This window comes from Lissotriton helveticus, chromosome 10 (genome assembly GCF_964261635.1).
Source record: "Lissotriton helveticus chromosome 10, aLisHel1.1, whole genome shotgun sequence".
Taxonomy (NCBI): domain Eukaryota; kingdom Metazoa; phylum Chordata; class Amphibia; order Caudata; family Salamandridae; genus Lissotriton; species Lissotriton helveticus.
Genome location: NC_136071.1, coordinates 1153660104 through 1153685476, shown reverse-complemented (window position 1 = coordinate 1153685476; position 25373 = coordinate 1153660104). Strand labels below are relative to the sequence as shown.

The 25373-nt window shown below is 47.5% G+C and overlaps 1 protein-coding gene and 2 non-coding genes across 7 annotated transcripts in view; all 3 read right to left on the bottom strand.

The window, feature by feature from the left end:
• TOP2B (DNA topoisomerase II beta) overlaps positions 1-25373 on the bottom strand; it is a 607938-nt gene that overhangs the window by 407041 nt on the left and 175524 nt on the right. For all 5 annotated transcript variants that reach the window (XM_078663968.1, XM_078663967.1, XM_078663969.1 and 2 more), the window contains exon 4: positions 7290-7353. In XM_078663968.1, coding sequence (XP_078520094.1) covers positions 7290-7353 — 64 coding nt within the window. The remainder of the gene's footprint in view (positions 1-7289; positions 7354-25373) is intronic.
• LOC144786367 (small nucleolar RNA SNORD89) lies at positions 2515-2627 on the bottom strand. Its single transcript, XR_013602167.1, has one exon. It is a non-coding gene; the product is annotated as a small nucleolar RNA SNORD89 (small nucleolar RNA).
• LOC144786366 (small nucleolar RNA SNORD89) lies at positions 7942-8054 on the bottom strand. The gene has a single exon (XR_013602166.1). It is a non-coding gene; the product is annotated as a small nucleolar RNA SNORD89 (small nucleolar RNA).

Below are 25373 nucleotides of genomic sequence, written 5' to 3'. Positions count from 1 at the left end.
AATCTCTAAAATGGCTACCTTTTGAAGCCAGAATACAGCTAAAAATTGCAGTCATGACACACGCGGCCGTGCACCACAACGCACCCAACTACCTCGCTCAAAAGTTGTCTATATCAGGAGGTTCGAGATCCAATAGAAGTACAAAAAATCTACTCCTGAAACCTCGTAGATTCCGGAAAGAGAAAACATACAAGCGCTCCTTCTCAGGAATGGCACCCAGGATCTGGAATGCGCTCCCTCCTGAAACCAGGCTTATCTCCTCCGCTGCACTCTTCAAGAAAGAGGTGAAAACCATCCTTCTGGCCAAGATCTCCTGAACCTTATAGGTACTGAATCAGAGACTCTGCACTGCTTTGTATCACTGTTCACCTTGTCCTTTGGCACTATACTTCTACTTGATGGGGACACTACTACGCTACTCTCTTACTACTGACCAATATATGATACACGTTGGTCTACTGATTCACTCTCCCGATGCCCCCACTCAGTGTTCTCTCTATACTAAAACACTGGTATAAGCCATCCACACACCCAAGCGGTACCTGAACACCTCTGTAGTGGGTTCAATGACTTGTGCCGTCTTATATTACTTGTTTACTTGATTGTATATTGATATGTTTTATGTATGTTATTATTATCCTACCATGTTAGTGACTATTATACTGCTCCCATTATCTCTGTTTCATTCCTACTGCCCCTACCCTGTCTTTGTGAAGCGCTCTGATATCTGTAAGGATCTTGTTCGCGCTATATAAAACTTTGAATAAATAAATAAAATAAATAAATAAAAATAATGCCTAGTAAAAGTATGAAAAGACCTACAGGTCGCAGCTTTGCAAATATCTGCAAAGGGGACATATCTAAGAAGGGTTATATTAGCCGCTTCACCTGGAGTATAATATTCTTTTGGTCTACCATGTGAGAGTTCTGTCACCAATTCATATGTAAAAACAATTCAATAAACTATTCATCTTGATATAGATTGATTTGAAGAGGGCAAAGCAGTTCTTACTGGTCCATAATTTATGAAAATCATATCTAATTTTCCTATGTCTTTAGTTTTGTCCTGATAGAATTTCAACACGCCGATACATCAAGGGAGTGGAGAGACTTCTCTGCCGGAGTTGAAGAATTTAGGGGAAAAAACATGAGCAAATAAATAATTTGGTTAATGTGGAAATCAGAGATCACTTTAGAGAAAAAAAACGAGGAGTTCTCATTACAACTCTGTTTTTGTGAAAGACTGTACATGGTTCATTTGCACACAGGGCCTGAATTTCATGTCCTCTGCCAGCTGAAGTAATGAGACTAGGAGAGCTGTTTCTATGTAAGGTGTTGTAAAGAGGCCTTGTAAATAGGCCACATTAATTTAGATATAACAAAGATAAACTCCTGTGGGGCAGAGGGCGTTCTAACTGGAGGGGAAACTTTCTTAATACCCTCCAAGAAATACTTAAACACAGGAATTAAAAAAATGAAGTTTGTGAGGGGGATGGTCTATAAGCGTCTATGGATGCGAAATGTAACTTAGAGGAGTACAGTAAATTAGATTTTGCTAGATGAAGCAGGTATGTTGCCAACACCGCAACAGGACAATTAAATGGATCAGAATTGTTTTGAATACACCAAATTTCTTCCACTTCAAGGCATAGGATCTTCTTGTGTAAGACTGCTTGGACACTCTCAAAATGTCCATACAGTCTTGGGTAGCTTTAGATAGGTAAACTGCAAGAATTCAGGAGCCAAGCGAGTGATCGCAGAAATGGAAAATTTGAATGGAGCATCTGACCTCCCGACTTGTAAAGGAGTTCCTGTCTGCATGGCAACCTCCTGTGCGGGCACTCGGAGGTGAAGAAGGTCCATGAACCACCATTGACGAAGTAATTCCGGCACTATTAATTTGCTTCTGTTATTTTTTAACTCCAGCAAGGTGTACTGCTGTAATTCTTAGGTTCCTCACTATGAGCCATTTCCATATGTCCTGTGATCAGAGTCAAAGAGGTCTGGAACATGTCCCTCACTATTTATTCATCATTGTATTATTGTTAGTAGGAGTTTGCTGGTATCACAGGAAGAAAGGGCTTCAATACTAGGTGTAGTGCTCTCAATTCCAGGAGATTGATGTGGTAAGGATACACATTTGACCCTAAAATGTTTTACCTAAGAGAGAACAATATATTGTTGTCAGAAATAAGGTTGGATCAACACTGTTTCTCTGTGGTAGCAGGAACATATAACAGTCAAAAGCAGGAGGTAGCAAAACTCCAGGGGTAGGAATGAGCAAGGATTATCCCCATAAATAAAGAGACAGGATTAAGGCGTTTCTATACGGGAAACAGACATAAAAATCTACACATGCAAAAAGCACATTTCCATTACTTTTACGCAATATATCTTGGAACCAACATGTTACGAGTCCTATTTCCAAACATATTTGACATAATATTGCTTATACCAAGAACCAACAAGGATAACCCATCATGCAATCAGAAGAATGTCAATCCAATGCTACTGAGTGAGGTCAGATCAGATTTCGCTTCAAGGGAATTTGTCATGGCATCTCCAACAGAGAGCAAACTGCTTAAGGAGATACTTCAATTCGGCCTTTTCTGTCATCATTCCTCAGTTTGGTAGCAATTGTATTACAACTGTAAACCTACAGTGTCTTATGTACAGACGTGATGGAAAGTAGGCTCTGACTACATTACTGTAGCTAACAATCCTGGTTTTGGATTTATACAACTTGATCAAAACTGACAGAATAAGAGGGATGGGTGGAAAAGCGTAAAGAAATGTCCATGACCAGTCGACCAAATGGGCCTTTGTATTTGACTCAGGTTGGTAAAATCTGGAGGCGTGGTCTTGGCAATTTGTTTTCTGCATCTGCAAAAAAAGCCCATTTGGGTGAAGCCCCATTCTTTAAAAATTCCCTCCAGTGCTTTGTCATTTAGATCACAGTTATGGTTCTCTTGAATAATACACCCAAGGGATTTGCTTCTGTTATTTTTTAACTCCAGCAAGGTGTACTGCTGTAATTCTTAGGTTCCTCACTATGAGCCATTTCCATATGTCCTGTGATCAGAGTCAAAGAGGTCTGGAACATGTCCCTCACTGTTTATTCATCATTGTATTATTGTTAGTAGGAGTTTGCAGGTATCACAGGAAGAAAGGGCTTCAATACTAGGTGTAGTGCTCTCAATTCCAGGAGATTGATGTGGTAAGGATACACATTTGCAGCTTGGGTGTCCAGAATAGCACCCAGATAGTGTATCTGTTGCACAGGATGCAATATTGATTTTTTTATGTTGACTTAAAGACCTAGTCGTGAGAACATGTCCGGACATATCTGGAAATGCTTCAGAGTTGTTTCTGAGGATGGACCCTTTATTAGCCAATCGTCTAGATAGGGATAGACTAATGTATTTTGCATTCTTAGATATACTGCTATGAAAGCCATGCATTTCGAAAACGTCCTGGGTGCAGACTTTAGCCCAAATGGAAGCACTGTAAATTGAAGATGTTTAGAGCCTACCATGAACAGTAGAAAATGTTGACATTTCTGTACGATCGGTATGTAGAAACAGGCATATTGCAGCTCTATAGCACATCCAGTCGCTTTGCTGTATCGAGGGGTACATTTAGAGTAATGGCAGCATCCTGAAATTTTCTTTTTTTATACATTTGTTTAACGTTCTCAAGTCTAGTAGGGGTCTGAATTCTGGTTTAGGTTACTTCTTCTGAAGCAGAAAATTCCAGGAGTAAACTCCCAATCCCTTCTTTTTAGCATTAATGTGTCTACCTCTTTCGGCAACAGATCTATTTCATAGACTGATGGTTTGGTTGGTGGTATTGAAAGAGGAAATGATCTGAAAGGTAGAGAATATCCATTCTGCACAATATTCAAGACCCATTTAGCTTTGGTTATTTGGCGACACTCCTGGACATAATTGCTTATACTTCCTCCTACTGGAGTAGGCAATAGAGAAGGAGTCAGGAGAAGTATTAGTTTTGCTGGAGGTTTTCCTGCAAAATGCAGTTCGAGGTTGGTGAAGACCTTCTTTCTATGTAGAAGACTTCCTATGGTGGTATGGATGCCTTGGTTGCTGCTCGTGTTGGTGCAACCAATGAGAGGTTTGAACCCTCTGAGGGAAATAACGCCTGTTAGAAGGCCTGCATCGCCTTTTCCTGGCCAACTGCTTTCAAAGTGTCCATTTCAGACTTCATACTCAACATTTCGTCATCTGCATGCGAGCCGAAAAATATTGAGCCTGAGAATAGTAAATTAGCAATTATTTCTTGCTCTTCCGGTTTAAGGCTGGTCAGTCTCAACCAAGAGTTGAGTCTTGTAGAGAGGTCATGGCAGTAACCCATGTGCTACCAAGCCGGAAGAATCGGCTGCTGCCACAATGATTTGAGACTAGCATTCCTTCTTTAACCGTGGCGGCAATTCCGCCGCGGTGCGGCGGTTTAGCGGAGTGGGTGGGGCCGCGTCGGCTAACGGACGTGCGTAGCACTACGGAGGTAGTGCTCGTGACGGCTGTTGGCCGACAGACGTAGCGAAGGTGATACGGATCGCTTGGGAGTCTTGTCTATCTATCTTACTCTAAACCTTTGTGAGTATTTTTGTAAAGAGTCCCACAGGAAACAAACAAATCTTCATTTTGCTCTCTATGCCTGGTGGTGCAGTAGAAGGAGGAGTAACTATGTGATGTTATAGATGCAGCTACAGTCACTGAAGCCTAGGATCTTGCCTTCAAAAAAGGGGGGCCTGGACTGGTCCTTTGTACTTCTTTAGAAGTCTGGAAGGAACAGACCTAATTGATGCAGGTGTTAAGAATTGCTGCATTGCAGGCTCTAAAAGACCTGGAACCAAAGGCAAAAGTGTTCTAGAAGAGGTCCCTTGGTGTAAAGTTGCAAAGATGACTGACGTCGAAGTAGTCGTTGTGGGTATCGTGATGTTCAATTTCATAGCCCTCCCACAAATACATCATTAAAGGTTGAGAAATCATCTACTGGAAAGACTCTAGCTGGAGCAGGGTCTGTCAGTGTTGGAGAGTAATCTCTTATAGAAGACCGTGAGGTAGTTGAAGGTGAATATCTCTTATAGTGAGATCGAGACCGTGCCAATCTTCTACCTGAACATTTTGAACGAGAAGAGGTAGATCTTGACCTGATCTGATGACCATTCCTAGGTTTTCCCGCTCTCGCAGGGGCGGCCGCTCTTTCCAAGTGTTAGTGCCCCACTTATGGAACGGTCTCCCCATTGCCCTTAGACAGACAACTGACCTAGGCGAGTTCAGGAGGAAGTTAAAGACCTGGCTATTTCAATAAGTAGCATTAATTCCTGGAGCCGTTTGTCCTTTTTCTGCCTGTTTTAAGTGGTTATTAGCGCCGGGACACTCCATGAAGTAGCCGGGCGCTCTATAAATACCCAATTACAATCTTCCAGTACATGGTCTTCTAGTTCTAGATCTAGAGTGCGTTGGATGCCTCCTCCTCAGTGATCTCTATCTCATTGCAGGGGATGTATGTCTGACAGGAGAAGATACTACTGCTCCCTCTCCAAACAGTCTTGGAGCTGAGACACGCCCAGGATACAATGTTCCTCGAGGGCAAATATACGTGAGAATAATCTGAACCAGAAGTATCACTTCCCCGCTTACCTAAGCTTCGCAACCACCTTAGTGACAGATGAGATTGATCGAGATCTAGACCATGACGCCACAAAGGCTGGTCATGACTTCAAGAAATGCGACAGTGAAGTCTTTGATGCTGATAGAAGATGATTTGCAGCACATGGGGTTACTCTAGGGGAGTCATTTGAGCAGGAGGAAAGCGCTCTGGTGGGAGAATGACCTTCACCATGACTTCTTGAGGAACCACCAGTCTTCTCCTGTTTTCTTGCTGCTTCTCCTGTAGTCCATACAGTCTGATTTTTTCCTCTATCTCTCAATGTTCTTTTGGAGAGTTCTTTTTACAGTGTCTGCATGAATTAGGATGGTGAGCCGCTGGAAGGCAGCGAATACTGACCCTGTTTGGGTCTGTTTAAGCCATCTTCTTCCCACAGGATGAGCACTTCACAAATAGTGAGGGCATTCTGTAAGAAAAATCACAACTTTTAGTCAGAAAAATGATGTCGAATTACTTTAGCCTTAAAGGACGTTGAATAAAAAATTGAAAACAAGTGGTGATACATCTTTTCTCTTGATATTTGCCAAAAGGGTAGAGTTCCGTGCACAAGGATCCTGTTTCCAGTAAACAAAAAAACGAATTGGCCTAACCGCCACCTGTATATCATGATGGGGCACAGAGTACTGTGAGGTTCTTCAATGCACAGTGCCAGTTGCATTACCTAAATGTATTGCTTACAGCATATTGGCTAAATTCTGTCCTTTTCTTTTTCTTTTGAAGAAAGCTTGTGAAAGGTTTGATATGTTGACCTTTACTTTGTGGTGACTTAAATGAAAGTAAATGTCTTTCTTTTAAAAAGGAAAATAAAATTTGGCTTGTTTATAGGCTACAATTATTGCGAGTGTAAATCATTTGTTAGGCTGGTGCATAAGCATCCATGTATTTTTTTAAGTACTCGTGGGCAGGACTATTCAGTGCTTAGGACTATTGTTTAGGATCCCCTGGAATAGACAATATACCTAGTAAGAGGACTTTATATAATAACCTTTACGATTAATAATTTTGAGTCTTTTTCCAGGTATTTCAAAAAACTCAGATTTTGCTCTATTTCTTACAAGTAGAAGTTAGGCCTACATAGTGAGCAAATTATATTTGAAGAAAGCTTTCGATACAGCAAAACATCGAGCAAAACAAAGTACACAAGGCAAATAAAGTGCAAAAAAGACCAGAATATTCATAAACAATACAGCACGACAACTGGAAGAATGCCCCTTACATGTATGAGATGAATAAACAAATTTCCAGTGATCAAGTGGCTTGAGAGTTAAACATCAGGGCGCAAGTTTTGATAACAAACATAAAATAATTTAAAACCCAAACAGGACCATGGCACATTCGGAAATATATATATTCAGAAAAAAAGTATTAGGAGTGAAAAATATATTTCAACAAGTTGAGATTATAATATACATCGGCCTTGGAACCAATCTTTTGGATTATCCAAACTCCTACGATTGACAGTGATGTCTGGGTAACATCAAAGTGGGCAACTATGGTGGGAATCTTCTTGAGTGCCAAAACCATAGTCCAAGAACTGGAAACAAAATATTTAACCAATTGCTCAAAATTATAAACTGTGGAAGCATGCTTCTACTTACGGATCAATGGAAATTTTTATACAGTTCATGTTCTTGTCCCTTTGTTTATTGTCAGCTGCATTTACTACAAAACAAACGGATTTTTAAAACAATTCACCCAATCACTTTAAACATGAAAAAAACAGGCAACATGTGTGTGACTTTTTAGTATACATAAATGTAGGTAAGATGTTTGGGCAAAATGTGGATATCTAGAATTAAAATCCAACTTTCTAACCATGACATACAAATAACTGCTAACGAAAAGAAACAATCACAAAGGAAAATCTAATATCTTTAGGACCCTAAAATGTTTTACCTAAGAGAGAATAATATATTGTTGTCAGAAATAAGGCTGGATCAACACTGTTTCTCTGTGGTAGCAGGAACATATAACAGTCAAAAGCAGCAGGTAGCAAAATTCCAGGGGTATGAATGAGCAAGGATTATCCCCATAAATAAAGAGACAGGATTAAGGCGTTTCTATACGGGAAACAGAAATAAAAATCTACACATGCAAAAAGCACATTTCCATTACTTTTACGCAATATATCTTGGAACCAACATGTTACGAGTCCTATTTCCAAACATATTTGACATAATATTGCTTATACCAAGAACCAACAAGGATAACCCATCATGCAATCAGAAGAATGTCAATACAATGCTACTGAGTGAGGTCAGATCAGATTTCGCTTCAAGGGAATTTGTCATGGCATCTCCAACAGAGAGCAAACTGCTTAAGGAGATACTTCAATTCGGCCTTTTCTGTCATCATTCCTCAGTTTGGTAGCAATTGTATTACAACTGTAAACCTACAGTGTCTTAAGTACAGACGTGATGGAAAGTAGGCTGTGACTACATCACTGTAGCTAACACTCCAGAAGCAATGGGCTCTGCCGGTTTTAAAAGTTGGATCTTTGATGAAAAACAAATTAACGAACAACAGAACATTACATGACATACCTTGCTCAAACCCTGCAAGACTAAGGCTGCCGGAGTCAGCCTGCATAGGCTGTTGTAGTCACCCAGGCGTGGTTGATGCGCTACATGGAGTAGCCCGCCCACAGATTAATTCTACAGATATCTGGCAGGAGTAAATCCACACCTGGCCTTGTGCCACTGCTCCGCTCGATGTGCATACACAGCATGCTGCCCTCACACAAGCATCCTCTGCTGCCTCCTTTCCACATGCCTTCTAGCCATGCATCCATAATCAGACTATATACACAGCTGTGGGGCAGAATAATCTTGCTCATTTGTAGTACAGGTGTGACGCAGCAGACCGAATTTGCAAACATTAACATGACAATACTTACATGAAGTGTTGGAATTAACTGGTAATCTACCCAAAACTGGGCTTGGTAGAAAACATGGATGTATGATGCTTTTTATCTCTGAATATTATTTAAAGACCATCCTGTGGTGTTCCTATTTTATAATCCAAGCCATTTCGTTCATTTAAGCTATGCGAGAGAACTAGCACATTGAATGTATGTTATAAAACTTGTAAAACTCATGGCTGCCCCCTAGAGGGCTTCCCAGCGTTGCCCTACTACCACCTGCAACATCCCACCACATACACAGACTACTCGGCGAACAGCCAGATCTTCTGCTGCTTTCTTAAACAGATGTGGTTGGTTATTTTCTGAAGCGATGGAGGCAGATTGTTCCATAGCATTGGTGCCACTGCTCGAAAAGAGTGACCTTCTTTATTGGCCAGATTAAAGTGAGGTGCCGTCAGCAGATTAAAGTCAGCAGGTCTTCGAGCCCTGGTAGGAATATAGAGCTGCAGCACTGACCACAAGGTAGGTGCACCCAGCTTATTCATGATCTGGTGGGCAACACACAATGCCATCAAGAAAAACGCCCAAGTTTGTAACTATGGATTTGGGCTTAGGGGGTGATCCTAACACACTCAATCACCACTGATCTCCACATATTTGTAAATGTTTCCCGAACAGGAGAATCTCTGTTTTATTGGATTCCAACTCAGGTAGTTAGCAAGCATCCAATCGGCAACGGCCATCAAACAGTTCTTGAAGTTAGCAGCGCAGGCTATTAAATCAGCCGTCGGTGATGAAATAAGCCAGGTATCGTCTGCATAGGACACCAGTGAAAGCCCAAAAGATCTTAAAACATCAGCCAATAGGTTTTACAGAAGTATTAAATGAGGTGGGACTGAGGGCTGAGCCTTGGGGGGGCACCATGCTCAAAGGTCCACATGGTAGATGTGAAAGGTGGAGATTTCGCTTTAAAGAACGAGCTTTTAAAATAGAGGCAAGCAAAGCTCAGACCTCACCCTGGACTCAAAACTCCTGTAAACGCAGCAGGAGCACATCATGGGACACCATATCAAAAGAAGTGCTTAAATCCAATAGAATAAGCGCCACAGCCCCTTCCTCATCAGTACTTAGTCGCTGCACCTCTGTCACTTTGAGATGAGCAGATTCAGTGCTGTAGGCAGTTCTAAATCGATTTTGCGAGGGGTCTAGCAGCCGGTGCTTCTCTAGGAAGTCCAACAGCAAGCTAGTCGCATGTCACATGTTTCTCCACCACTTTAGCCAAAAAAAGGCAGGAGAAAGATGGGATGATAATTATCCAAGAGAGCCGGGTCAACCGAAGGTTTCTTTAAAAGTGTAAGAACGTTGAATTGTTTCCAAGCAGTGGACACCACAGTAGTAGATAAAGCAAAGTTAGCCAAACTCAGAAAAAATGGGGATACACATCTCGTCAACTGTAAGCATCAATTCTAGTTTCTATACTTTACACTGCGCATAAGGACTTAAGAGTGATGTCATCCAGCAATTTAAACTCCACCAGCCCGTCACCCTGTATCATATTTCCAATTTCTTAGCTAAAACTTCTCGCACTGGACACAGAATTGCCACAGGGGAAATAAACATTGATATGATTAACTTTTTTACTAAAATGATTTGCCAGCCTATCACATTTATCGTCAGAAAAGTAAAAAAGGAGTGCTTAGGCCGGAGGCTTGGGTAAGCTCTGGATAATAGTGTAGATTTCTTTAGAGGAATAGCTACTTTTCTCAACTTTGTCTGCGTAAAAGTCAGCAAGTGCCTCTTTAACCAGCCTATGACAAACTCTAATGGCCATTAAATAATTAATTTTAGCCGCAGCATTGTAAGATTTCCTCCAGGTGCGTTCTTTGTTCCTCAATTTAGCGTCAAACAGGAGGCAGAGCATTTCATATTCTGCCTACTAGTCCAAAGCAGAACCAAATCATCAAGCACAGATGTTAACCAGGAGTTAGTCTTCTGTGCAGCAGACTCAATATTTAGCATCACACTTAGGAAGAGTTTCCTAGATGAGACTGTGTAATCAATAGAGATCTAATTTGTGATATTACCTATCTGAATGTCTTTTGACCTCTGTGCTGCCACGGGCACTAGGGATAAGCAATTGTATCGGGACCATATGGTGGTCCGACCACGCAACCGGAAGGGAGGGGATACCTGGAGGTTAGAAAGGTTTGAAAAGATAGGTCCAATAGAAATCCCACCATGTTGGACTAGTTACCAGCTGAGTCAATATAATAGCTCCCAGATCACTAAATAGAGAATATACTCGACCACAATTAATCTGCTCGTGGCGAAAAAAAAGGTCAACAATGATATTAAAATTGGCCTGTCTCAGAAGTGTATGGGAAGTTTACGCCATCAAAGAGTCTTTAAAAAAAAACATTTTCGGGCCCAGGCTGCAAAAAAAAAAATAGGCCTGAAAAGGTGAAGTTATTAATTTGGATCTGAAACACTGCATTTTCACACTCCATTACATTAGATGTCTGCAATTGTATCACACTTTGTGATGTTGTTCTAGAGGGGAGAGCTAGAGGTAACTCAGTATGATTGGACTGATTGAGCCATGTTTCCGTGAGAAATATGACATCAGTTGAGTGTTCGGTGATAAAATCCAGAATCCCAGCAGGAAGTCACTCCAACGAGCGTCAATTAATAATAAACAGGTTTAGACATGTTGAAACGTTACCTTCCGTTGCAGCCACAACCATCCCAACAAGGCAAATACTGAAGCAACAATGTTTGCAATGTCACCTTCACTCAGATTTATGGTTTGAGTGCACTTACTATGCAGCTCAGGGCGCAAGGTCTTCAACTCGTAAGTAGGATAACAAACAGTTTGTCCATTCCGACAGCGAGAATCTCTGGCCCGTGGCGTTGTTTGGGAGCAAATAGGCTTGCCTTTGGCTCCTCCGCTCATCGGCCGGATTTTTAAAGAGCATAGGGTTCTTAGAGTTTAACATGTATTGTCCCACTAGAGCGCTGACTTTCTAAGAAACATGGCTTCACCAAAATGGCCGCAAAGAAGAGGGCTCGAACGTCTAACAAACGGTGAGAAAAGGTCACAAAAAACGAACTGTCCGCATCTTCACCAGCACCCCCTCACACATACACATTTAACAATCAAAAACATTTTAGAAAGAGGAGATAAACCAGTTTAAAAACAACTGAAAAGGAGTCTGTTATAGATAGTCTAGATGTGTGTCATTTCAGGTCTCAAGCAAAATTAGGCGATAATGATCAAGTAAATACTCATGATAAAAGTACCATGCATACACCACCACCAACCTGGTATTAAATATTATAAGGAATTTGATGAAGAATAGAGCAGTTAGATGCACAGAAATGATCTGCAGCGTTCCCAAGCATTAACGGTTGCCCTTTCTAGTTCACAACCCTTGCTTAAACAAGCATTTGCAATGCAATAGGTCTCGCATTAGAAAAGTTTGAGCTATTGGTATTGTAAATGACAAATATTTTATTTATGTGTTGGTTTTGAAAATAGCGAAATTAATAGCTTTGGCATTCACAATGCCAATAGTTGTAACTTTCGCAAACGTGACACCTATAGCATTTGTAATGCAATGTGTTGTATTTACATGACTTAGATGTATTAATATTACAAAGAACAATGGCTTTTATTTTTTTAATAATGAATACTTAAAGAAAAGTTATTGTAATTTATAATGGCAATAGCTTAAACTTTTGTAAATAACTTTTGGGAAGATTATGTTCAGTGTATTTTATTGTGATGAAAATCCAAGAACAGAAGTGAAATATTAACATCTTTTTGTGACATTTGTAATAAAGCTTGAAACATTGAGAGAACATATTAGAACCAGTTGTTGAATGGTTGCACAGAGTGATGCTGTGGCGTTCAGTAGTGCTGAATGATGCTGTGGCCTTCAGTGGTGCTGAGTGATGCTGTGGCCTTCAGTGGTGCCGAGTGATGCTGTGGCCTTCAGTGGTGCCGAGTGATGCTGTGGCCTTCAGTGGTGCCGAGTGATGCTGTGGCCTTCAGTGGTGCCGAGTGATGCTGTGGCCTTCAGTGGTGCCGAGTGATGCTGTGGCCTTCAGTGGTGCCGAGTGATGCTGTGGCCTTCAGTGGTGCCGAGTGATGCTGTGGCCTTCAGTGGTGCCGAGTGATGCTGTGGCCTTCAGTGGTGCCGAGTGATGCTGTGGCCTTCAGTGGTGCCGAGTGATGCTGTGGCCTTCAGTGGTGCCGAGTGATGCTGTGGCCTTCAGTGGTGCCGAGTGATGCTGTGGCCTTCAGTGGTGCCGAGTGATGCTGTGGCCTTCAGTGGTGCCGAGTGATGCTGTGGCCTTCAGTGGTGCCGAGTGATGCTGTGGCCTTCAGTGGTGCCGAGTGATGCTGTGGCCTTCAGTGGTGCCGAGTGATGCTGTGGCCTTCAGTGGTGCCGAGTGATGCTGTGGCCTTCAGTGGTGCCGAGTGATGCTGTGGCCTTCAGTGGTGCCGAGTGATGCTGTGGCCTTCAGTGGTGCCGAGTGATGCTGTGGCCTTCAGTGGTGCCGAGTGATGCTGTGGCCTTCAGTGGTGCCGAGTGATGCTGTGGCCTTCAGTGGTGCCGAGTGATGCTGTGGCCTTCAGTGGTGCCGAGTGATGCTGTGGCCTTCAGTGGTGCGGAGTGATGCTGTGGCCTTCAGTGGTGCGGAGTGATGCTGTGGCCTTCAGTGGTGCGGAGTGATGCTGTGGCCTTCAGTGGTGCGGAGTGATGCTGTGGCCTTCAGTGGTGCGGAGTGATGCTGTGGCCTTCAGTGGTGCGGAGTGATGCTGTGGCCTTCAGTGGTGCGGAGTGATGCTGTGGCCTTCAGTGGTGCTGAGTGATGCTGTGGCCTTCAGTGGTGCTGAGTGATGCTGTGGCCTTCAGTGGTGCTGAGTGATGCTGTGGCCTTCAGTGGTGCTGAGTGATGCTGTGGCCTTCAGTGGTGCGGAGTGATGCTGTGGCCTTCAGTGGTGCGGAGTGATGCAGTGGCCTTCAGTGGTGCTGAGTGATTCAGTGGCCTTGAGTGGCGCTGTGGCGTTGAGTGGCGCTGTGGCGTTGAGTGGCGCTGTGGCGTTGAGTGGCGCTGTGGCGTTGAGTGGCGCTGTGGCGTTGAGTGGCGCTGTGGCGTTGAGTGGCGCTGTGGCGTTGAGTGGCGCTGTGGCGTTGAGTGGCGCTGTGGCGTTGAGTGGCGCTGTGGCGTTGAGTGGCGCTGTGGCGTTGAGTGGCGCTGTGGCGTTGAGTGGCGCTGTGGCGTTGAGTGGCGCTGTGGCGTTGAGTGGCGCTGTGGCGTTGAGTGGCGCTGTGGCGTTGAGTGGCGCTGTGGCGTTGAGTGGCGTTGAGTGGCGTTGAGTGGCGCTGAGTGGCGCTGAGTGGCGCTGAGTGGCGCTGAGTGGCGCTGAGTGGCGCTGAGTGGCGCTGAGTGGCGCTGAGTGGCGTTGAGTGGCGCTGAGTGGCGTTGAGTGGCGTTGAGTGGCGCTGAGTGGCGCTGAGTGGCGCTGTGGCATTGAGTGGCGCTGTGGCGTTGAGTGGCGCTGTGGCCTTCAGTGGTGCTGAGTGATGCTGTGGCCTTCAGTGGTGCGGAGTGATGCTGTGGCCTTCAGTGGTGCGGAGTGATGCTGTGGCCTTCAGAGGTGCGGAGTGATGCTGTGGCCTTCAGTGGTGCGGAGTGATGCTGTGGCCTTCAGTGGTGCTGAGTGATTCAGTGGCCTTGAGTGATGCTGTGGCGTTGAGTGGCGCTGTGGCGTTGAGTGGCGCTGTGGCCTTCAGTGGTGCGGAGTGATGCTGTGGCCTTCAGTGGTTCGGAGTGATGCTGTGGCCTTCAGTGGTGCGGAGTGATGCTGTGGCCTTCAGTGGTGCTGAGTGATTCAGTGGCCTTGAGTGGCGCTGAGTGGCGCTGAGTGGCGCTGAGTGGCGCTGTGGCGTTGAGTGGCGCTGTGGCGTTGAGTGGCGCTGTGGCCTTCAGTGGTGCTGAGTGATGCTGTGGCCTTCAGTGGTGCGGAGTGATGCTGTGGCCTTCAGTGGTGCGGAGTGATGCTGTGGCCTTCAGTGGTGCGGAGTGATGCTGTGGCCTTCAGTGGTGCGGAGTGATTCAGTGGCCTTGAGTGATGCTGTGGCGTTGAGTGGCGCTGTGGCGTTGAGTGGCGCTGTGGCGTTGAGTGGCGCTGTGGCGTTGAGTGGCGCTGTGGCGTTGAGTGGCGCTGTGGCCTTCAGTGGTGCTGAGTGATGCTGTGGCCTTCAGTGGTGCGGAGTGATGCTGTGGCCTTCAGTGGTGCGGAGTGATGCTGTGGCCTTCAGTGGTGCGGAGTGATGCTGTGGCCTTCAGTGGTGCGGAGTGATGCTGAGTGATTCAGTGGCCTTGAGTGATGCTGTGGCGTTGAGTGGCGCTGTGGCGTTGAGTGGCGCTGTGGCGTTGAGTGGCGTTGAGTGGCGTTGAGTGGCGCTGAGTGGCGCTGAGTGGCGCTGAGTGGCGTTGAGTGGCGCTGTGGCATTGAGTGGCGCTGTGGCGTTGAGTGGCGCTGTGGCCTTCAGTGGTGCGGAGTGATGCTGTGGCCTTCAGTGGTGCGGAGTGATGCTGTGGCCTTCAGTGGTGCGGAGTGATGCTGTGGCCTTCAGTGGTGCGGAGTGATGCTGTGGCCTTCAGTGGTGCGGAGTGATGCTGTGGCCTTCAGTGGTGCGGAGTGATTCAGTGGCGTTGAGTGATTCAGTGGCGTTGAGTGGCGCTGTGGCGTTGAGTGGCGCTGTGGCGTTGAGTGGCGCTGTGGCGTTGAGTGGCGCTGTGGCGTTGAGTGGCGCTGTGGCGTTGAGTGGCGCTGTGGCGTTGAGTGGCGCTGTGGCGTTGAGTGGCGCTGTGGCGTTGAGTGGCGCTGTGGCGTTGAGTGGCGCTGTGGCGTTGAGTGGCGCTGTGGCGTTGAGTGGCGCTGTGGCGTTGAGTGGCGCTGTGGCGTTGAGTGGCGCTGTGGCGTTGAGTGGCGCTGTGGCGTTGAGTGGCGCTGTGGCGTTGAGTGGCGCTGTGGCGTTGAGTGGCGCTGTGGCGTTGAGTGGCGCTGTGGCGTTGAGTGGCGCTGTGGCGTTGAGTGGCGCTGTGGCGTTGAGTGGCGCTGAGTGGCGCTGTGGCGTTGAGTGGCGCTGTGGCGTTGAGTGGCGCTGTGGCCTTCAGTGGTGCTGAGTGATGCTGTGGCCTTCAGTGGTGCGGAGTGATGCTGTGGCCTTCAGTGGTGCGGAGTGATGCTGTGTCCTTCAGTGGTGCGGAGTGATGCTGTGGCCTTCAGTGGTGCGGAGTGATGCTGTGGCCTTCAGTGGTGCGGAGTGATGCTGTGGCCTTCAGTGGTGCGGAGTGATGCTGTGGCCTTCAGTGGTGCGGAGTGATGCTGTGGCCTTCAGTGGTGCGGAGTGATGCAGTGGCCTGGAGTGATGCAGTGGCCTTGAGTGATGCTGTGGCCTTCAGTGGCCTTGAGTGATGCTGTGACCTTGAGTGATGCTGTGGCCTGCTGTGGCGTTGAGTGGCGCTGTGGCGTTGAGTGGCGCTGTGGCGTTGAGTGGCGCTGTGGCGTTGAGTGGCGCTGTGTGGCGTTGAGTGGCGCTGAGTGGCGTTGAGTGGCGCTGAGTGGCGTTGAGTGGCGCTGAGTGGCGCTGAGTGGCGCTGAGTGGCGCTGAGTGGCGCTGAGTGGCGCTGAGTGGCGCTGAGTGGCGCTGAGTGGCGCTGAGTGGCGCTGAGTGGCGCTGAGTGGCGCTGAGTGGCGCTGAGTGGCGTTGAGTGGCGTTGAGTGGCGCTGAGTGGCCTTGAGTGGCGCTGTGGCCTTGAGTGGCGCTGTGGCCTTGAGTGGCGCTGTGGCCTTGAGTGGCGCTGTGGCCTTGAGTGGCGCTGTGGCCTTGAGTGGCGCTGTGGCCTTGAGTGGCGCTGTGGCCTTGAGTGGCGCTGTGGCCTTGAGTGGCGCTGTGGCCTTGAGTGGCGCTGTGGCCTTGAGTGATGCAGTGGCCTTGAGTGATGCAGTGGCCTTGAGTGATGCAGTGGCCTTGAGTGATGCAGTGGCCTTGAGTGATGCAGTGGCCTTGAGTGATGCAGTGGCCTTGAGTGATGCAGTGGCCTTGAGTGATGCAGTGGCCTTGAGTGATGCAGTGGCCTTGAGTGATGCAGTGGCCTTGAGTGATGCAGTGGCCTTGAGTGATGCAGTGAGTGATGCAGTGGCCTTGAGTGATGCAGTGAGTGATGCTGTGACCTTGAGTGATGCTGTGGCCTGCTGTGGCCTTGAGTGATGCTGTGGCCTTGAGTGATGCTGTGGCGTTGAGTGGCGCTGTGGCGTTGAGTGGCGCTGTGGCGTTGAGTGGCGCTGTGGCGTTGAGTGGCGCTGAGTGGCGCTGTGGCGTTGAGTGGCGCTGAGTGGCGCTGTGGCGTTGAGTGGCGCTGAGTGGCGCTGTGGCGTTGAGTGGCGTTGAGTGGCGCTGAGTGGCGTTGAGTGGTGCTGTGGCGTTGAGTGGTGCTGTGGCGTTGAGTGGTGCTGTGGCGTTGAGTGGTGCTGTGGCGTTGAGTGGCGCTGTGGCGTTGAGTGGTGCTGTGGCGTTGAGTGGTGCTGTGGCGTTGAGTGGTGCTGTGGCGTTGAGTGGCGCTGTGGCGTTGAGTGGTGCTGTGGCGTTGAGTGGTGCTGAGTGATGCTGTGGTGTTGAGTGGTGCTGAGTGATGCTGTGGCGTTCAGTGGTGCCACAGATTTGCAAACACATCATGCAGATGCAGAAGTAGTTTGACCAACGGGAGCCAATAGTCACAAAAACAACACAATTAAAAGGCAAACAGACAAAGCACCCTACCAGTAGAAAAACAAGCATTGGCAAAGTCTGGTGTTGGCTGCCAGACTTCTGACTTTGTCAATGCTTGTTTGGTTCTGTTGGGAAAGCTACTGGGCCCTCGTGAATTTAAAAGAAAACATTTTAAAAATAAAATACGGACGGGGTATACGACTCATAATCCAAAAATTAGAGCAAAGTTTAAATTTAGGGGGGCTGGACACGATGGGATGTGTGGTTGGAGCAGACCATCTCAGCGATGCCAGGCCATGTACCACCCTGTTGCGCCAAGCCTGTGCACACATTGCACCCAGCATGAACAAAGATGTGTACTTTGTACTGTAGTATGGACCTGTAGGCAGGATTAGTGCTCACTTCATCAGGAGACCCAGATTACTGTAGTTTACTGACACTGGATAATAGAATATTAAACAATACGACAAATCCCGTGCTGAGCAGGAACACAGTCAATCAACTCATGTGCATTAAAGTAATGCATAGTCCAGGACACTTGGTATGCCTCAAACATGTAAAAGACCAATCAATGAAAAATTAAGTGATCTGTGTATTGCGTAACAAACTTTACCCTTTACATTAACGTCAGTAAAAAATACTCAATAATAAAAGCTGTGATTGAAAGCAGTTAACAAAGAGCGGCACAAATAGGTAATTTTCTTTGCATAACCACCAGACACGTTAACCAGCTCCATCTCTGCTAGGCAGGGCTTTAAGTAGGATGAAAAAGCTAGTGGGTCTCTCAAAGGGGCGTGGCCAGTGTAAATAAGCGCATGGTTTTAAAAAAACATAAGCTAAAAATCTGTGCTTAGCATAGCGTGCTGTTTCTGTCATTGCATCCAGATATATGATACAACAAGTAACATCATACCTACAGCAAGTCAGTACTATTGGCTTTGTCAATGGTTGTTGGTTGCATAATATAAATAAGAAGCAACTATGGCTTGCATATAATATTGAAAAAGCTTCTACTTAAAGCCCTGGTGACCCCACGATACTGTTGCAGCTCCCGAGTTTCCAAAAGAAGGGAAATGCAGAGAGAAAATGCGCACATCGATGGGCCTGCTGTCACTGCAGTCCTGAAAATAACTGACCACTTTTGCCTGATAGATACCCGTTTTAAGTCCCCCTTAAAAAAACACTGCCAGTGCTCAGCACGGTGAGACCCAGTCCACTTAAAGCCCTGCTGCTAGGCCCCGAACACAAAGACGAAACTTGCTGTTCATTGGAGGCGACACCATGAGAAAGGGCACGATGAGAAAAGCCGCCAAAACGAAGGTGTGTCTACCCAAAAATCATGCTGAGTGGGTTAGGACGCGGGATGGCACATAAAAAGAATATTTTTCACTTTGCGTGTTTGTGTCTTTTGGAATTGGGTTCACTCCAGCTGTGTTGCCACACTGTACTGAGTTCCTTCAAGCCTCCTCTGATTCTTCAACCTTTTACAGCATTACGGGAGTTATTTTCTGCAGTTGGGCTTTTTCACCAGAATCTGTGGCCCTTCATTAGACACCAATTCCTCATATATGTAGTTTATATGGGTGAAGGGCACAGTGGCCTTACATCGGGCAAGGCTTTTCATGGCCCAAGGAGTTCTCTTGCCATCCACCGCTCAGCAGAACAAGTTACTTACCTTCGGTAACGCTTTTTCTGGTAGATACTATATCTGCCTGTGGATTCCTCACCTTGTGAATATCCCCCTTGCGCCAGCAACGTTCGGAAATTTTCTTCGTAGTACGCCGACGTGGGCGACGTCACAGGAGCACGGCATCGCGCGCGACTCCGTCTGACGTCACCGACCCCATATCAGGCCCACGCCGGCGTGATGACGTCAGTTCCGCCCTTTTTTCCGTGCCTTCGAGGCACACGGACGAACCAACGACAGCAAATATGCAAATATACAATGTACACAGTACACATAGAACTAAATCAATAGTATAAACATATATACAGAAAGACCAGGTATAGCAGAGTGGACAACGGGGAGGCGGGTGGGTCAGTGAGGAATCCACAGGCAGATATAGTATCTACCAGAAAAAGCGTTACCGAAGGTAAGTAACTTGTTCTTCTGATAGATACATCTGCCGTGTGGATTCCTCACCTTGTGAATAGATTCCCACAGCAGTCGCCACTCCCGGAGGAGGGTGCCCACTCTGCTACACCAGGAAGTCTTGGAGGACAGAGCGCGCGAAGTGGCCATCCCTCCTCACCTCGGTATCCAAGCAGTAATGCTTCGCGAAAGTGTGGAGGGAGGCCCAAGTCGCGGCCTTGCAAATATCCTCAACAGGTACACCCCTAGACAAAGCAGATGTTGCAGACTTTGCTCTAGTAGAATGTGCTCTAATACCCTCAGGAGGGTCCTTACCAGCAAGAGAGTAGCAGATCTTGATGCACAGGATTATCCACCTGGAAAGTGTGCGCTTGTGCACCGCTCTGCCCTTCTTGCAGCCAGCAAAACCAACAAACAGCTGGTCATCCATCCGGAAGTTTTTAGTCCTGTCCAGATAGAACGACACCGCCCTCTTAGGGTCCAGACGGTGCAGTCTCTCTTCCTCCTTAGACGGGTGAGGGGGAGGATAGAAGGTAGGAAGGGTAATGGACTGCCCAAGATGGAAAGGAGTCACCACCTTAGGCAGAAAAGCAGCCCTGGTCCTGAGAACCATCCTTTCAGCATGAATGGTCAGGAATGGGGGTTTGGAACTTAGAGCTTGAAGCTCACTTACCCTCCTTGCCGAGGTGATTGCAACGAGGAAGATCGTTTTAAAAGAGAGAAGCCTCAATGGACACTTATGCAAGGGCTCGAAGGGAGAACCCATTAAGAAGGTCAGCACAAGATTCAAATCCCAATGAGGAACAACAAAAGGAGTAGGAGGGAACATATTTATGAGACCCCTCAAGAATCTCAAAACCACCGGAGATTTAAAGAGATGGCTGATCCGGCAAACATAGAAATGCCGATAAGGCAGAAAGATACCCCTTGACCGTGGCCACAGCCAAACCTTGCTGCGCCAGATAAAGGGCAAATTGTAAAATATTAGACAAATGAGCCTTCAAAGGGTCAACATCTCTCTCCCTGCACCAAGAAACAAATTTTGACCACCTATAGGAGTAAATGGACTTAGTGGTGTCACGCCTGGCAGAAAGAATGACATCCACCACCTCGTGAGGGAGAGAAAAAGAACTCAAGTTGCCCCGTTCAATCTCCAGGCATGAAGGTGTAATGTCTGGAGGTGGGGGTGAATAACCTGCCCCTCCATCTGAGAGAGGAGGTCTGCCCTGTGAGGGAGACGGAGCGGCGGGTGAGAGGAGAGGCGGAGAAGGTCTGAGTACCACACCCTTCTTGGCCAATCCGGGGCGACCAATATGACTTGGGCCCGGTCTTGACGAATCTTCCTCAGAACCCGAGGAATCAAAGGTATGGGAGGAAACGCGTAAAGGAGTTGATCTCCCCAACTCAGCTGAAACGCGTCCCCCAATGCTCCTTGCATCGGATACTGGAGACTGCAGAACGAAAGGCAGTGAGCATTCTCGCGAGTGGCGAATAGATCCACCCAAGGAGTCCCCCACATCCGAAAGATGTCGTGAACAACCTCCGGGTGAAGCCTCCACTCGTGGTCGGCAGAGAACTGCCGACTGAGACTGTCTGCACGAACGTTCAGAACTCCGGCCAGATGATTTGCCACCAGACAAATCTGATGGTCCTGAACCCAGGACCAGAGACGCAGAGCCTCTCTGCAGAGACACTGCGACCCTACTCCTCCCTGCTTGTTGATGTACCACATCGCAGTCGTGTTGTCCGTTAGGACTTGAACCGAACGACCGCGAAGGGAAGGGAGGAAGGCCTTGAGTGCCAAACGTATCGCCCTCAATTCCAGAAGGTTGATGTGAAACAACCTCTCTTCCGGAGACCAAAGACCTTTGACCTCCAGGTCTCCCAGATGAGCACCCCACCCGAGAGTGGATGCATCCGAAATCACTGTGGCCACTGATGGAGGTAGCTGAAAAGGCTTTCCTTGTGACAGATTGCCTTCCACGCTCCACCAAGACAGATCCGCTGCAGCTTCTCCGGAGATCTTCACTGACTCCCTGAGATCTCCGTTGTGCTGATACCACTGCCTGCGGAGGCACCACTGGAGTGCCCTCATGTGCCAGCGTGCATGACTGACCAACAGAATGCAAGAAGCCATCAGACCGAGCAGACGAAGGACCTTCAGGACCGGAACAACCGCTCCATTGTAGAATAAAGGAATCATCTCCTGAATGTCGTGAATTCTTTGAGGTGGAGGGAATGCACGACATACAGAAGTGTCCAGTACCGCACCTATGAACAGGTTGCGCTGGGAGGGCACCAGGTGAGACTTGGGTACATTTATCGAAAAACCCAACCTGTGTAACAACTGAGTTGTCTCCTGCAGATGATGGAGCACCATCTCCGGCGACTCTGCTTTGATCAGCCAGTCGTCTAGATAAGGGAATACAGGAATCCCCGACCTTCTGAGATGCGCAGCCACCACTGCCATCACCTTGGTGAAGACTCGAGGCGCAGTAGTAAGTCCAAAGGGAAGAACCGCAAACTGGTAGTGTTGCGATCCCACCGTAAAACGGAGATACTTCCTGTGCGACTTCAGGATTGGGATGTGAAAATACGCATCCTGCAAGTCGATCGATACCATCCAGTCTTCTTCCATCAGCGCTAGAAGAACCTGAGCAAGGGTGAGCATTTTGAACTTCTCCTGTTTGAGATAGAGGTTCAAAATCCTGAGATCCAGGATCGGCCGAAGCCTGCCATCCTTCTTGGGGATCAAGAAATACCGGGAGTAGCACCCTTGACCCCTCTCCTGCTCTGGAACCACCTCTATCGCACCCTTTCGAAACAGTGCCAGGACTTCCTCCTGCAGGAGAAGCAGGTGGTCCTCCGAACAATAACCTTGGCAAGGAGGGTAATTGGGAGGGAATTCCTGAAAAGGAAGTGCATACCCATTCTCTACGAGATTGAGAACCCAAAGATCTGATGTAACCGATTCCCAATCTCGTAGAAAATGAGTAAGCCGACCCCCTACTGGTCCTACATGATCCAGAATGGTGGATCTAGGGCTGCTTTGCTGATGCGGGTGGGGGTTGGGCATTATTGGAGGAAGTGGAGGAAGAGGAGACTTGACGTCCACGTCCACGACCCCTCTGTTTACCTCTATAGGATCTATATAGAGGGTTTTGCTGCTGTTGCTGTTGTTGTTGTTGGCCCTGCTTGAAGGGACGAAAAGAAGATCTGCCAAATCCTTTGAACTTTTTAGTCGTCGACCCTCTCATCTGCAGACCCAAAGATCTCGCGGTGGCACGGCTGTCCTTAAACCTTTCCAAGGCTACATCAGCCTTCTTACCGAAAAGGCCAGTTCCATCAAAGGGTAAGTCCAGCAATGTAGATTGCACATCCGCAGAGAAATCTGAAGACTTTAGCCATGCGGCTCTCCTGGTCGCAATGGATGAACCCATAATTCTAGCAACAGAATCCACAGTGTCCATACCGCTTTGAATGACCATGCGGGCAGCAGCCTGAGTGTCAGAGACAACTTCATTAAAGTTCTTCTTATCATCCTCAGGAAGTTTTGATGATAATTGCTTCACTGAGTCCATTAGCGCATGCACGTATCTACCTAAAAGGCAAGTAGCATTTGATGATTTAAGAGCCATGCTCCCAGAAGAGAAAGTCTTCTTCGCAGACAGATCTAATTTTTTAGACTCTTTGTCAGCTGGCACTTGAGGGAAGGAGCCAGCAGCTCTATTAGAGCAAGCTGCCTGAACCACAAGACTTTCCGGAGATGGATGCGTAGAAAGAAATGCAGGGTCATCAGGAGCCACCCTATAGCGTCTTGCAATAACTCTTGAAACTGCAGGAGCAGATAAAGGCTTCTTCCAAATCTCCTTTATTGGATCCGTCAAGGCATCAGTAAATGGCAGTGTAGGTTCCACAATTGAAGAAGGAGAATGTAAGACTTCAGTGAGGATGTTGGGTTTGTACTCCACTGTGGGCAGCTTTAAATTAAGAAGGTCAGCAGCCTTCCTAATGACCACGTGATAGGGTGCCACGTCCCTAGATGGAGCATCAGAAGCTGAAGGCAGAACCCACTCGGGAGAGAGTTCTAGACCACTAGCATCCCGAAGCTCATCGAAATCATCGTCATGATCAGGAAGCTCACCTTCTTCCACATCAGAACTTTCTTCATCTTTTTGTTCTAGAAGACGCTGAGCTCTTCGTCTCGACCACTCCAATCGAATCGAAGTCGACGGATCCGGTAACGACTCCGACGGAGCCGGTTCCGACGTCGATCGAGGAACCGGAGCAACAGGACGAGAGTCATGAACAGGTGTGGTACCTCGATCTCGACTGCGAGGTCGATCCGGAGTCGGCGAAGCCGCATGCGGAGTCGAAGACCTCGGTGGAGCCGTACCGAGCCATGGTGGAAGAGGCGCCGGCATGAACGGCATAAATGGAGCTGGGGCGTACGACTGAGGAATACCCAGATTGTATGATAATGGACCCATGGGACCAACAGGTGCCCCAGTGGGGTACATTGCCCTGGAATATACTCCGAACATTGCATTTAAAAAATGCGAGGGATCCTGTCCAGGACCAGGAAAGGGAGGGTACGGACCTACCGGATCCAATGGAGGTCGCCCCGACACACTCTCACTCTGACCTTCCGGATCCGCAGGAGTCTCCGCTGGAGCCGGTTCTTGAGGAATCACTTCTTCTTCCTCTTCATGTTCCGAGGACATCGGATCCGGATCCGGCTCCGGTTCTGGCTCCGGGGCCGGAGAACCTTCTTTCGATAAAGCAGGCGAAGGAGAGAAAGTCTTTACGATGTTTATGAGACCTTCTCTTCGAGTCAGAGGATTCCTTCTCCGAATGATGTTTCGAACTGTGCTTCCTCCTCTTATGCTTTCTCCTCGAGGAGCTCGAAGCGTGACCGGAAGCCGATTTAGATCTAGACCTAGATCTTTCCCTGGATTTTGATTTCTCTTTAGATCTCGTTTCCTCACCAGATCTCGAACCCGCTCTGGATCTCGACGCCGATCCCGACTTCGATCGAGACCTTTGCTTCGACTTCGATCTCCGTGACGTCGATCTTGAATAACGTCCAGAATCCTGTTTTACCTTCGCTAAAAGTAATTTAGCTTCACGCTCTCGAAGCGCTTTCGGATTCATCTTAAAACAGGAATTGCAGTTCTTGACGTCGTGACTCGAACCAAGACACCACAAACAATCCTTATGTGGGTCAGTGATGGACATCGTGCGGGCACAAGACCTACATGGCTTAAAGCCTGTTTTCCTCGACGACATCTTCGGAGAAGAATCAAGTCGTAAGAGAGAAACAGTGGCAATTAATTAACAGAAAGATACTAAGTATCGCAGAAGATCCCGAAAACCGTTAGCGTCGAAGACGCGGAAAAAAGGGAACTGACGTCATCACGCCGGCGTGGGCCTGATATGGGGTCGGTGACGTCAGACGGAGTCGCGCGCGATGCCGTGCTCCTGTGACGTCGCCCACGTCGGCGTACTACGAAGAAAATTTCCGAACGTTGCTGGCGCAAGGGGGATATTCACAAGGTGAGGAATCCACACGGCAGATGTATCTATCAGAAGGAGCTTTACAAGGAGATTTTTACATATGTGAATGATTCCACCGGCCATACATGACGCACTAGTAACAGCGATATGCAAATGTATCTCTTGGCAGTGTTGAAACACATTCCAAAGGCAACAGCCTCGACATGACTACTTCTGCTTCGTCTTACCCATCATGCAAAGACAAGCTTGCTCCAGATCGGACTGACCATCTTGTCATTTCTAATCATATGGCTACCCCAAGCCCCTACGCAACAGACAAACAAAACCCTCTGGAACACCTCCATGATCATTTAAACAATTCGTCTGTGATTTCTCTGTGTTCGAGAAAGGTCAGGTCAGATCAAATCCCTCTGCACCCTCG